At 40.9% G+C, this 14,012-nt stretch overlaps 1 protein-coding gene across 1 annotated transcript in view; it reads left to right on the top strand.

Annotated features, from left to right (window-relative positions):
* Nucleotides 1-14,012, top strand: part of col4a3 (collagen, type IV, alpha 3) — a 117,007-nt gene that overhangs the window by 70,794 nt on the left and 32,201 nt on the right. Inside the window, exons 17-23 of the mRNA XM_035748320.2 lie at nucleotides 155-208; nucleotides 631-672; nucleotides 1,145-1,226; nucleotides 1,596-1,631; nucleotides 5,805-5,969; nucleotides 6,581-6,673; nucleotides 10,666-10,761. Coding sequence (XP_035604213.1) covers nucleotides 155-208; nucleotides 631-672; nucleotides 1,145-1,226; nucleotides 1,596-1,631; nucleotides 5,805-5,969; nucleotides 6,581-6,673; nucleotides 10,666-10,761 — 568 coding nt within the window. The remainder of the gene's footprint in view (nucleotides 1-154; nucleotides 209-630; nucleotides 673-1,144; nucleotides 1,227-1,595; nucleotides 1,632-5,804; nucleotides 5,970-6,580; nucleotides 6,674-10,665; nucleotides 10,762-14,012) is intronic.

Raw genomic sequence — 14,012 nt, 5'->3', positions numbered from 1 at the left:
TTGATTTGAAGTGAGGGTTATGTTGTAGAGGGTAGCAAAAAGCCAAGTTTATCCAACTCTAAATGTATATTTTTTTGAGAAAATGCTGAAAAATGCAGGAGCTCATCTGATCATGACCTCTAGCCTCTCTCTCTCTCTCTCTTTCTCCTGTCAGGGTGGGAAAGGTGATGTGGGCTACCAGGGACCTCCTGGAACAGAAGGTTCAATGGTATGTCCTACTGCCTTCAATCGGCTATTGTATCGGTCAGTCAGTCAGTCATACGGGCCTAAATCCTCACTTAAGATCTGTGCGATAATTTTCTGTACGAGTATCGTGCATGGTTAGAGTCAGAGTTTCTGGCACGGATCTCAAGTCAGTATTCCGACCTCAATAATAGACTAGACACCACGGTTGGGGCCAATTTCATTTCAGGAAGTACACTGAAATTCAAATTCCACGTCTCTTTAAATGCTTTTCAATTAGATTTAAATTACATTTTCAAAAATGTGGAATTGGAATTTGGTTTACTTCATGAATTACCTGGAATTGACCCCAACCCTGCCCTACACTCATGTTGAGTATTGCATTCGCTCTACTGTCTTTGTAATGTATATGTGTGGGTCACCCTCTCTGTGGCTGTCTGAATTCAGGGTGACAAAGGTGACCGCGGACCCACAGGTCCTCCAGGGGATGTGAGTGACAATATATTGTTATCATGTTCATATTAGTATCATATCAATAGTTGACAATAGTCAATAGTGCCTTCAATTAGTTAACTTAGTTAACATACACAACTTGTGCAAATTTGAAAATACACCCTATTCTAAATTGAGACATTCAATCGCCAACTCTACAATCTCAATGTACATTTGTTGTTTGTTTGTTTTGCTTTTTATGCACTTTTATATTATTTTCTGTAATGAAAAGCGCTATACAAGTTAAATAAATTATTGTTGTTATTATTATTCCCCATATAGTGCAGTGCTTTTTACAAGCGCCTTAGCACTTTTCACCACAGATGCAACAGCTCTGGACAAAATAAGTGCACTAAGGGGAATGGGGTGTCATTTGAAAGTCAGCCTACTATACTGTGTATCAATCTGTAACGCTGGTCCCTTGGACTTTGGCTAGTTTTAACCGCTGCTTGTCGTCCTTCACCTACAGTTGATTCAGATCAATGGGAGAATCAAAGGCTTGCAGGGTTTTCCTGGGCCCCTCGGACCCCCTGGCTATACTGGTAATCAAGGTATACCAGCACACTGACAACTAATTACCTATTCTCTATATAGCGCACTACTTTTGACTAGAGTTCTGGTCAAAAGTAGTACACTAATATGGGGAATAGTGTTCAATTTGGGATGCAGCCTATGTTAGACAAATGCACTGTAGACCACGGTAGACCACTGAGTCTCTCTCTCTCTCTCTCTCTCTCTCTCTCTCTCTCTCTCTCTCTCTCTCTCTCTCTCTCTCTCTCTCTCTCTCTCTCTCTCTCTCTCTCTCTCTCTCTCTCTCTCTCTCTCTCTCTCTCTCGTAGAAAGCCGATTAATTCCACTGTCAATTCCAGTGTTATGTTCGATCAGTTGTCAGTAGCTGTACTGTCTCTGTTCTACTCTAGGTGTGATTGGTTTTCCTGGAATGAAGGGGGAACCAGGTAAATATTTTAATCACATTTTTATTTGTTTCCCATCCATTAATTTGCTGTTTATCAATGTTACTCTTAGAACTATTGGCCAATTGCAACCAACGGGCAGAACACTCGTATGTTAATGCTGGATTTCTTAAAACGCTACTAATGGCATGCACCTGTGTTAAGACAAACTTGCTTGCAACCAAAAATCCACAAGAATAAACTAGCAGATCAGTTGATCCAAAGATTGTCTGTTATATTGAAAAGTTAGTCAAGTGATCACTCTAACAATGGAAATACATGTCATCAAAGATAGAAGGTGGAAGGAGGCAAGAACAGGTGGGACCATTCTAGCCAATGAGAGATCAGATACACATGTGAACAACAGACCATAGAGATGGATACAGGACTCATCTTTATGTCTTTGCCATTATAACATCTGTGATAAGATGGCCAGCGCCATTGAGGCTATCTCCTTTTTAAAGTCAAACACATTTTCTTTGCTCCTAACTCATAGAAATCCCCACTGAATTGACTACTTTATAATGTCCATGTTAAAACAGATCATATATCTATCTCTGATAACAGGCACAACTCCAATTTAAAGTTGATTTATTTCAAAGTTGCCGAAAAGCCACATGCGTCGACTTAAATCAGTGCATTCATAACAACCTAACCATTACAAAACGTCTATTCGATCAAATAAGCCTCATGTCGCAAATTAAAACTTGTTAAAGGCTAGGGTCCTTTTTTCTCAATTTCCACCTGACTGACGTGCCCAAAGTAAACTGCCTGTTGCTCAATTCCTGAAGCCAGGATATGCATATAATTGGTACCAGTGGAAAGAAAACACTTTGAGGTTTGTAGAAATGTTAAAATAATGTTGTAGACTATAACACAATAGATAAGGTTGGAGATAATCCAAAGAACAATCAAGAGCCCATGCTCTTCCAATGGAACGTGTAAAGAAATTAATTATAGCTCCCAGTATGCAATTCCTATGCCTTCCACTGGCTGTCAGTCGTCTTTGTTCAAGGTTTCAGGTTTTTTCCAAAACGAGTAAGAAATATGAGTTTTAATACAGGGACACAGACTTGGAAATTTGTGTATGCAAGAACGAAGAGGACACACACCTGCTAATATCCTTTTCCTGTTGTACATTCTTCTTTCCGTATGAAATATTATATCTTAATTACGTTTTAGAGTATCTAAGGATTTGCTAGAAACGTATTTGGACATGTTGAAACAAAATTTAGGGGTAGATTTTTCGGAATCCTATCTTGGCCCGTTAAACTGACTTTTTGGGATATAAAGAAGGATTTTATCTAACAAAACGACACTACATGTTATAGCTGGGACCCTTTGGATTACAAATCAGATTAAGATTTTCAAAAAGTAAGTGAATTTTTAATTGCTATTTGTGAATTTATGAAACCTGTGCCGGTGGGAAAAATATTTTGATGTGGGGCTCCGTACTCAAACAATCTCACGCCTATGCTATTGCTATAAAGCCTACTTTAAATCGGACAGTGCATTTAGATTAACAAGCATTTAAGCTTTCAACCGATATAAGACACTTGTATGTACATAAATGTTAAAAATCCATAATTTTTATTATTATTTAATTGAATAGAGCGCCCTCCAGTGTCACCGGAAATTGTCCCGCTAGCGGGACGCCTAGCCCAAAGATTAACAATAAAACATTTTGTTGATCGAATTCAACACTCTCATTAGCCTCCATACAAAATTCCTCACTTCGAGTAAAGCCTCTCACTTCGCCTCTTCCTCTCTGGTTGATACCTGGCATTATGTCTAATTTGATTCTAATTAGCATGTTTTAATCTATGAGTAAATAGAGCTGAATATATTGATAAAAGTAATCTTGTCTGGGAGAGATTTCCATGGTTATCATTTTATGGCTATTATGACAATGTCCACTGTGAGGCTCTATAGAGAACACGTTGTCTTTTACAATAACAACCTGACCAAGATGGAGCAACAAACCGTGCAGCAAATTTTGTGATATTGGTAGTAGGTAGTTACAGTCTTGTCCCATTGCTGCAACTCCCGTACAGACACGGGAGAGAGCCGTGCGTCCTCCGAAACGCGACCCTGCCAAGCCGCACTGCTCGCTTAACCCGGAAGCCAGCCGCACCAATGTTCGGTAGAAACACCGTACAACTGGCGACCGTGTCAGCGTGCATGCGCCCGGGCACGCAGCAAGAGTCACTAGAGCATGATGGGACAAGGATATCCCAGCCAGCCAAATCCTCCCTTAACCTGGTCGATGCTGGGCCAATTGTGACTTTCCTATATCGGTCTCCCGGTCGCAGCCGGCAGTGACGCAACCCAGGATCAAACTAGGATCTGTAGCAACGCCTCAAGCACTGCGAAGCGGTGCCTTAGACCGCTGCGCCACTTGGGAGGCCTATTCAGTGAATGTTTTAAGGAAGTTATTCAAAAACCTCCAAATAAACTATAATTTCCTTTTCCAGAGTGTTAATAAAAAAATAAAACAAATTTAAGGAACCAGAGTAAAACATTCTCAGAACCTGCCTGCGACCTAAAAATAGAAGTTCCCAGAACAGGAGAAATGTTCATTTCTGTTGACAAAACGTTTAAAGGAAACATGTGGCTTCGTTCCCACAACCAATGTGAAACCAAAAACATACATTCCCAGAATTTCCACGGAACGTAATGTGCTAGCTGGGATTTGGCTTGGAGAGTGGCCATAGCAGAGGGGAGGGTTGGGTAGAAGTGTAGATTATGATATCGTCAGCATAAAGGTGGATTGAAGCATCAGAAAAAGGACACTGGACACTATCAGGGGTTTGGATGTAATGTTTTCACTTCTGATGGTTTGGGAGTGGTCAGTGAAGTATTTGGAGAACCAGCAGAGGGAGCTGTCAGAAAGGCTGATGTCTGAGTTTATTGATGAGGTTGGAGTGGTCAACTGTGTCAAATGCTTTGGAGAGGTCAATGAATAGTGCAGCACAGTTGTGATTTTTGTACAGAGAGGTGAATATGTCATTAAGAACCTTGGTTTTGGCAGTTATGTAGCTGTGACCTTTTCAGAAACTAGACTGGAACCCAGAGACAATGTTGTTATGGCTCAGGTATTAGGTACACTGGGTGTTTTCTATTTGCTCCAGGAGTTTGGAGAGGCAGGAAATGGATATAGGCCAGTAGGAGTTGGGATCAGTGATGTCACCATCTTTGATCAGTGGTTGAACATATGCAGATTTCAAGTGTTTGGGGATGGAGGCAGACTCCTGGGATTGGTTGAGGAGATGAGAGGGAGGAGATGACAGGTGCAGCTATTTTATGGAAGAAGGGCTTTCTGCCATTGGCTCCAGGATGCTTCTTCAAATCGATTAGACAAATTGTAATTATTGGATTTCATAACTTGGAAAATAACTAGACTTAAAAATAACACATTTGAACAAATCACTAACAAAATGTGTTAAAATTCACACTTAATCCAGCATAAACGAATGTATAGAATTTATTATACAAGAGATCAAATTCACAAATTTTTCAGCACAACGGCAGATTCATGTTTTAAGTATTACATTTACAATGACTCAATAATTCATGCCTTCTGGGAATGTTATCAAACCCAAAAGTTATGGGCGGACTTAGAAAGTTGGCTGTCAGAAGTATTACAATGTAAACGTCCTAAAAAAATGTTATACAAAAAATAAATACATTGGAAATGTAAAAGTAATGTGTCCCAAACATGAGTTTTCCATTCATATAACCTGTACAATATATTGCCACAGTTTAATTGCTGTCGTAAACGAAAAATGACTTTCAATTGTACTGAATGATTGTCAAATAGTTAAATCACCTCTTAGTCTGCTTGATTACCAGGTTTTATTTGTACTGAAGATAAAACCCTGCAGAGAGCTTTAAAATTTTGGGGAGAAAGTAGGACTAAGTTATCACCGACCTCACATGTAGCTCTGCTTTTAGGGAGCAGGACATTTTGGAAGCTATTAAGATCATCTGTGTGGATGATCTAAGCTCACATTAAAACAGTGGTTGCCCTTTGCCATAAATTTGTCATGAACAGTGACAAACATACACACACGCATCGTCACACATTGTCACGCATTGCCCTTCACGGTGACATGGTCCCTTGTACACGTGTGAACACACACACACACCAAACTGATCATTGTATTGTGTTTTCAGGGTTGTCTTTCCCTGGGGCCCCTGGGAATCCTGGTCCCCCTGGTTTAGCTGGGGATAAAGGGGAGAGGGGGGAGCCTGCCCCCTACATAATTGGCCCCCCTGGACCCACTGGCCCCCCTGGAAATGATGGCCCCATAGGCGACCGTGGTCCCCCTGGAATTCCAGGTACATGCTCAACTCACCTGGCCACTTTAGGTCATCCTCAAAAGTCTGACATAATGGTTATTACAAAGCTACCACAATTACTACAGCATTAACTCAGAAACCCTCTGAAGGTGCAGTTAGAGATCTTTTAATATTATGCTGCTATACTCTTATAATCCCACATTCGCAGGAATGCAAAGGGTAAGACTGGATCTAGGTTTAGTAACTTGTGACAACAATCTTATTCTACTGTAATGTAATTCAAGTCTCTGCATAGCCTCTATCTAACAAAGGTTTAGCAGGATTAGAGTTAGCTAGTTAGCCTGTGACTACAGGCTCCCATCTCAGAGAGGGTGAAGTATTATTTTCTCCATATTTGTAGTTTTAGATATGAGAGTGGATTGAACATTTGTCAACGACAAGATTAATCAATTCAACGAGGCATTACGTTGAATGTACATTGATATTTTATTTGGTTGACAATGGTGAAGTATTAAACTCAGAACAACAACTTACTTTCTGCAAATTCAACGAAAATTCCATTGGCGTTTAACGTTAAGTTCATTGCAGTATGATGTTGCTACAATATTCATTCAACATGTTTTTGCCCGGTGGGTTGGATCTTTGCACAGATCTGTTGAGAGGCAACCCTGGACCATCCGGTCCTAAAGGCATCAAAGGCATCCCAGGACAACCAGGAGATAGAGGCGGGTTCGGAGAAACAGGTATTTTCTGTGACAAATACGTTATTCTGTAAAGGGCATTGCAGGAATAAGGATATGGAATTTATTGTGCAGTTTGCAACTGTCATGTCCAGTAAAAGTTAAGGGTTGGGTCTTCTTGACAAGTGTAACAGTTCATTTTTTGCATAGCTTCATGGAAGGTATGTTTTATAGGCTTGCTTACTGTAAAGTGATGTGTTTGTTTGTTTTGACATTTTGCTCTTCAGGGCTTTATGAATAAAAAGTAATTTTGACTTGATTGAAGAAGGAAGTAAAGGGGGGTTAGATCAGGGTGCCTTTTGAGAATTTGTCACAAGTGGGTAACCCGCCTCTACCATCCTTTCTATTGGCCAATGTTCAATCACTGGAGAATAAACTGGATGAGCTCCGTTCGCGACTATCCTACCAACGGACATTAAAAGCTGTAATATCTTATGTTTCACCAAGTCGTGGCTGAACAACGACACTGACAATTTACAGTTGCCTGGCTTTTCCATGCATCGGCAGGACAGAACAGCTATGTGTGGTAAGATGAGGGGTGGGGCTGTGTGTCTACATTTTTTGCGGCCATCTATTTACCACCGCAAACCGCTACTGGCGCTAAGACCGCACTATAAGGCCATAAGCAAACAAGAAAATGCTTATCCAGAAGCGGTGGTTCTAGTGGCCGTGGACTTTAATGCAGGCAAACTTAAATGGGTTTATCCTCATTTCTACCAGCATGTCACATGTGCAATCACAGGAAAGAAAACTCTAGATCACGTTTACTCCACACACGGAGACATGTACAAAGCCCTTCCACTCCCTCCTTTTGCCAAATCTGACCATAATTATATCCTCCTGATTCCTGCTTACAATCAAAAACTGAAGCAGGAAGTACCGGGGCCTGGCTCAATACGGAAGTGGTCAGATGACCTGGATGCTACGCTACAGGACTGTTTTGCTAGCAGAGACTGAAATATGTTCCAGGATTCATTCATTGGCATTGAGGAGTATACCACCTCAGTCCCCGGCTTCATCAATAAGTGCATCAACGACATCCCCACAGTGACCGTACGTACATATCCCAACCAGAAGGCAACATCCGCACTGAGCTAAAGGCTAGAGCTGCCGCTTTCAAGGAGCAGGACACTAATAAATCCAGTAATGCCCTCAGACGATCCATCAAACAGGCAAATCGTCAATACAGGACTGAATGCAAACTATTACGGACTACAAACGGAAAACCACCCGCGTGCTGCCCAGTGACGCCAGCTTACCAGATGAGCTAAATGCCTTTTATGCTCGCTTTGAGGCATGCAACACTGAAGCATGCATGAGAGCCCTAGCTGTTCCGGACGACTGTGTGATCACGCTCTCTGTAGCCAATACGAGTAAGACCTTTTAACAGGTCATAATTCACAGGGCCGCAGGGCCAGATGGATTACCAGGATGTGTACTCAGAGCATGCGCGGACCAACTGGCAAGTGTCTTTACTGACATTTTCAACCTCTCCCTGACCGAGTCTTTAATACCTACATGTTTCAAGCAGACCAGAAAGCTAAGGTAACCTGCCTAAATTACTACCGCCTGTAGCACTCAGGTCGGTAGCCATGAAGTGCCTTGAAAGGCTGGAAACACCTATGTGAGAATGCTGTTCATTGACTACAGCTCAGTGTTCAACATCCTGGACTTCCTGACAGGCTGCCCCAAGGTGGTAAGGGTAGGAAACAACACATATATGCCATGCTGATCTTCAACTAGGGGGCCCCTCGGGGACGCATGCTTAGTCACCACCTGTAATCCCTGTTCACCCACGACTGCATGGCCAAGCACGACTCCAACACCATCATTAAGTTTGCTGTTGGCCCAACAGTGGTAGGCCTGATCACCGACAACGATGAGACAGCCTATAGGGAAGAGGTCAGAGACCTGGAAGTGTGGTGCCAGGACAACAAACTTTCCCTCAACGTGAGCAAGACAAAGGAGATGATCATGGACTACTGGAAATGGAGGGCCAAAGACGACTCCATTCACATCGACGGAGCTGTAGTGTAGCGTTTCAAGTTCCTTGGTGTCCACATGACCAACAAACTATCAAGGTCCAAACACACCAAGAAAGTCTTGGAGAGGGCACGACAACGCCTTTTTCCCCCACAGATTGTCAAAAGGTTCTACAGCTGCACCATCGAGAGCATCCTGACCTGTTGCATCTCCTCGGCATCCGACCATAAGGCACTACAGAGGGTCGTGCGTATGGCACAGTACATCACTGGGGCCAAGCTTCCATCCATCCAGAACCTATATACTCGGCGGTGTCAGAGGAAGGGCCAAAACATTGTCAAAGACTCCAGTAGACTGTTCTCTCTGCTACCGCCAAGGACCAAGTCTAGGTCCAAAAGGCTCCTTTATAGTTTCTACCCCCAAGCCGTAAGACTGCTGAACAAATAATCAAATGGCCACCCAGACCATTTGCATTGACCCCCCCGCTTTGTTTTTACGCTGCGGCTATTCGCTTTTTATTATCTATGCATAAGCACTTTACCCCCACCTACATGTACAAATTACCTCGACTTACCTATACCCCCACACATTGACTCGGAAGCTACCGGTACCCCCTGTCTATAGCCTCATTATTGTTATTTTATTTTGTTTCTTTAAAACAAAATACATGATTTTATTTAGTATATATATTCTTAACTCTATTTTCTTAAAATTGCATTGTTGGTTAAGGTCAAATTGTATTGGTCACATACACAAGGTTAGCAGATGTTAATGTGAGTGTAGCGAAATGCTTGTGCTTCTACTTCCAACAGTACAGTAATATCTAACAATCTAACAATCTAACAATTCCCAACAACTACATAATACACACAAATCTAACAAGTAATCTAACATTTCCCCAACAACTACCTAATACACCGAAATCTAAAGGGGTGAATGAGAATATGTACATATAAATATATGGATGAGCGATGGCCGAGCTGCATAGGCAAGGTGCAGTAGATGGTATAAAATACAGTATATACATATGATATGAGTAATGTAAGATATGTAAACATTATTGAAGTGGTATTATTTACAGTGGCAATGTTTAAAGTGGCTAGTGTGATCCATTTATTAAAGTGTCCAGAGATCAGGTCTCAATGTGTGCAGCAGCCTCTCTGAGTCACCCTCTGGAGAGCCTTGCGGTTCAAGGCGATGCAGTTGCTATACCAGGCTGTGATACAGCCCAACAGGATACTCTTGATTGTGCATCTGTAAAAGTTTGTCAGGGTTTTGGGTGACAAGCAACATTTCTTCAGCCTCCTGTGGTTGAAGAGGCGCTGTTGCGCATTCTTCACCACACTGTCTGTGTCGGCGGACCATTTCAGTTTCTCTGTGATGTGTACGCCCAGGAACTTAAAACATTCCACCTTCTCCCTGCTGACCCTTCGATGTGGATAGGGGGTTGCTCCCTCTGCTGTTTGCTGAAGTCCACTATTATCTCCTTTGTTTTGTTGACATTGAGTGAGAGGTTGTTTTCCTGACACCACACTCCGAGTGCCCTCACCTCCTCCCTGTAGGCTGTCTCGTCGTTGTTGGTAATCAAGCCCACTATTGTTGCGCCGTCTGCAAACTTAATGATTGAGTTGGAGGCGCGCATGGCCACGGAGTCGTGGGTGAACAGGGAGTACAGGAGAGGGCTGAGCAAACACCCTTGTGAGGCCCCAGTGTTGAGGGTCAGTGAAGTGGAGATGTTGTTTCCTACCGTCACCACCTGGGGGCGGCCCGTCAGAAAGTCCAGGACCCAGTTGCACAGGGAGGGGTTGATACCCAGGGCCTCCAGCTTGATTAAGCATTGAAGAGTAAGGTCAACTCCAGCTGTTGTTTTCGGCGCATGTGACAAATACAATTTGATTTGATTTGAATAAATTGAGTTGTCACTGGGGCAATGAGAGCTCAAGTTACTTTGTTGCTTCACTGGCAAGAACCACTGAACAACCACTTCCTCCCTGTCATCATGTCTCTCTTAGGTGAGAAGGGTGATGTCTGTCGACTCTGCATGCCCACTAATGTGAGCCCTGGACCACCAGGACCTGCCGGAGAGCCTGGTAGGCCTGGAGATACAGGTAACACCAATACATGAACATAACAACAGCTCTTTTATGCCATGTCATGTCATACAATGACTAGGCCCAGAAGTCTTGTCTGACCAGGTCACATATCACTATGGCCCTGAGTTTTTCCATGTTAGGTCACATGTTCAGGAAAAAGGCAATATTTCCAGTTGTCGACCTATTAGGCTTAGTAGGAGAACAACCAATCTGGAAAAACTGCTTGAAAAAACAATTTTCTTGTTGAAGGCTGTCATCCATGCTAGCTCAAACAATGTTGTGGTGATACACAATGTTTAATTTAGATTTAAGGCTTCCAATCTGGTGAAAATTCATATAATGGAAATAGTAATAGTTTTAGGTCAAATATCTTGCAGTTCTTAACAGAAATGGAGTGCATTATCAAACAAAAACACTTAGACTATGGAATGGATACATTAGTAGTTACTTTTTATACATTTATTATGCTTTAAGTCATTCAAATATACAGCAAATATGAATATTCAAATGTGTTCAGCTACTGTTGTGGTCTGTAGCCCACTAAGGACCATTCTCAGATGATTCTCAGAAAACTGCGGGGGAGACCCTATTGAACCAGGAAAACTTTACCTCGTAAGAATCTTGAGTTTCTGGGCCAGTGATATTGAAACTGTATATCCATTTCTAAGCGGTAAAATATACAAGCAGCCACAGATTCTGACCAAATGTAATGAGTATATCAATACAAAGTGACTCTTTAATCATTCATACATATGTAGACTGTGGATTATAGTTACTTTTGGCATAATTATTATGCATTAAGGCTTAAACCATGCATATACACAGGGAAAGCATACTCCATAGTCTAAGTGTTTTCGTAGACAGTGCAATCCCCTCTAACTACTCTGAAAGACACTTCTGAACAATAAGCACTTTACCTTGTGAGGATTGTACATTCTGAGGCGAATGTATACTTAAATATACACGCTTGGAAAATGGCAATTTCCATCATGACAGTTTACTGGATATATGCTGATCTTAATGACATACGAATACACAGACTTTCTAAAGCATTGGATGCTATTTGTGCTCCAATGGCCTTTCAAGGGGAATTTAGCCACCCTTTACAGTTTGTCAGGATAAAAACACTTCATCCAAGAAAAATCTGTGGTATTCCATAACATATAATATAACAAATGTTGTAATGTCATATTCAATGAGTCCATAAATACTACAAAATAGGCCGAATGACAAAAGCTGGATGTTTTAAGCCACCCCCTATTCTGGAGGATTCTGTGGAACATAACACACTTTACTTATTGACAATGTGATATACATTATACGGCTACTGTCAAATTAGACAGATATTTAAAAAGTGTTTTAAGAGCTTTCACCATTTTTCTCTGAATGTCAAAAAATATAACAAAATTGTAATTATTGTAATACTTACAAAATCAAATGCCTGTGCTAAGATCTTAATATCAGTTTGACGGAGGTTGTGTGGGTAGGTAGAGGATTCACTCTAACATTCATGAAGGTATGATAGTGAATATGACCAAAGTCACTGGATGGATAATATCTCCCATTGCAATCATATTTGAAATTACTGTAATCAAGCTTTTGTGTATGTGAGCAATAGTACAGACTATATTCCATAGTTACAGTGTCAATACTGTACTCAATTATTTTGGAAATTTGCTACAAAGTCGAATACTTTCCTCGTTCTTATTTTTTATGGGGTAGCATTACTAGCAGGCACACAATAAAATATAAACATGAGATTTTAAAAAAAAACACTGATATATTCAATGAAAATTATAAACATTTATCACCGTATCCAAATGTTTATGGTTTCTATTACATGTACACACGATTCATTAGATATGATATTAACATGCTAATGGCTGGCCCTGCATAACACATTTGACTTGGATGAAGTGTTTTTATCCTGACAAACTTGAGAGGGTGGCTAAATTCCCATAGAATAGTACCACACAGCACATGCCATCAAATGCTTGAGAAATTCTGTGTATTTATTTGTGTATCACAAGTGAGGGATAATCAACGAGGAGCTATGCGTTCTATGGAAAATAATGCAAAATGTGGAAGGTGTGTGCCACAACAAGCTAGCGGAGTGGCAATAACCCTCCAGAGTTTCATTGTTTTCCAGTGAACGCATACAGTCCCAAGTTGATTTTCCCGCTTATACCACAGCTATAATTGAACATATTTGATGCTGGAATCATCAGAAAATATTCAATAAACTGTCATGATGGACGTTGCCAAAATCCAAGTATGTACTGCATATTTAAGTATACATTCAGATGTTAGTCATATGGACGTGAATATAAGTATGAACAAAATCTATCATTACCTCAACATTGTCAACTTTGACTGCATTAGTCCAATATCTCTGCCTTAGTTCCAGTATAGTATCTCTCCAATATTTCTGCCTCAGAATGTCCTATCCTCATGTAGCACATGATCTTAAAGTGCTTATTGTTCAGAAGTGTCTTTCTGGGTAGCGAGAGTGGATTTAAACTGTTTGAGAAAAGTATTTTAGTTTGCTAAAGCCCAAGTTTGACCAAAAATGATGGAACATGTGCTTTTCTTGTGTATATGCATGGCTTAAAGCATAATAATTATGCCAAACTATGTTTCTTCAATAGTCTATGGTATGTATAAATGATTCAATAGTCAGTTGGTAATAGTAAATAGTCAGTTTGATATGCTCAGTAAATTTGGTCAGAATCTGTGACTATCCTATTTGCCTGCTTGTACATGTACCCCTTAGAAATGGCATTAAAGGTCCAATATCTTCGGCAGAAAGTCCGATTCTAATGAGGTAAAGTTTTCCTTGTTTGGTGGGGTCTCTCTCAGTTTTCTGAGAGCATATATCTTCATCTGAGAATGATCCTTATTGGCACTACAGACTACAACTGTAGCTGACCATGTCTGAATATTCATATTTTCTGTATATTTGCATGTCTGAAAGCATAATAACTGTATGAAAAGTTCCAGACATTCTGAAATTCACTAAAGCATCCCATGTATGTAACTTTAGTCTTTCACTTTTCAATGATTCCTGCATTAGTCCCTTCCACAGTCTTAAGTGTTTATGTTTGATAATCCCCTCAGTTTCTGTTGTGCATTTCGGGAGGTTTGACCTTTGACCTAATGCCAAATCTATTACTATTTCATTATGTACATTTTCACCAGATTTGACCGTTGACAACTTGAAAATGGCATTAAAAATAAAAAATGCACATGACATCCGGCCTAACTTT

Source organism: Oncorhynchus keta, chromosome 33 (genome assembly GCF_023373465.1).
Source record: "Oncorhynchus keta strain PuntledgeMale-10-30-2019 chromosome 33, Oket_V2, whole genome shotgun sequence".
In the NCBI taxonomy this organism is placed as follows: Eukaryota; Metazoa; Chordata; class Actinopteri; order Salmoniformes; family Salmonidae; genus Oncorhynchus; species Oncorhynchus keta.
The sequence above is the reverse complement of the archived record's forward strand: the minus strand, read 5'-3'. Positions and strand labels throughout refer to the sequence as shown.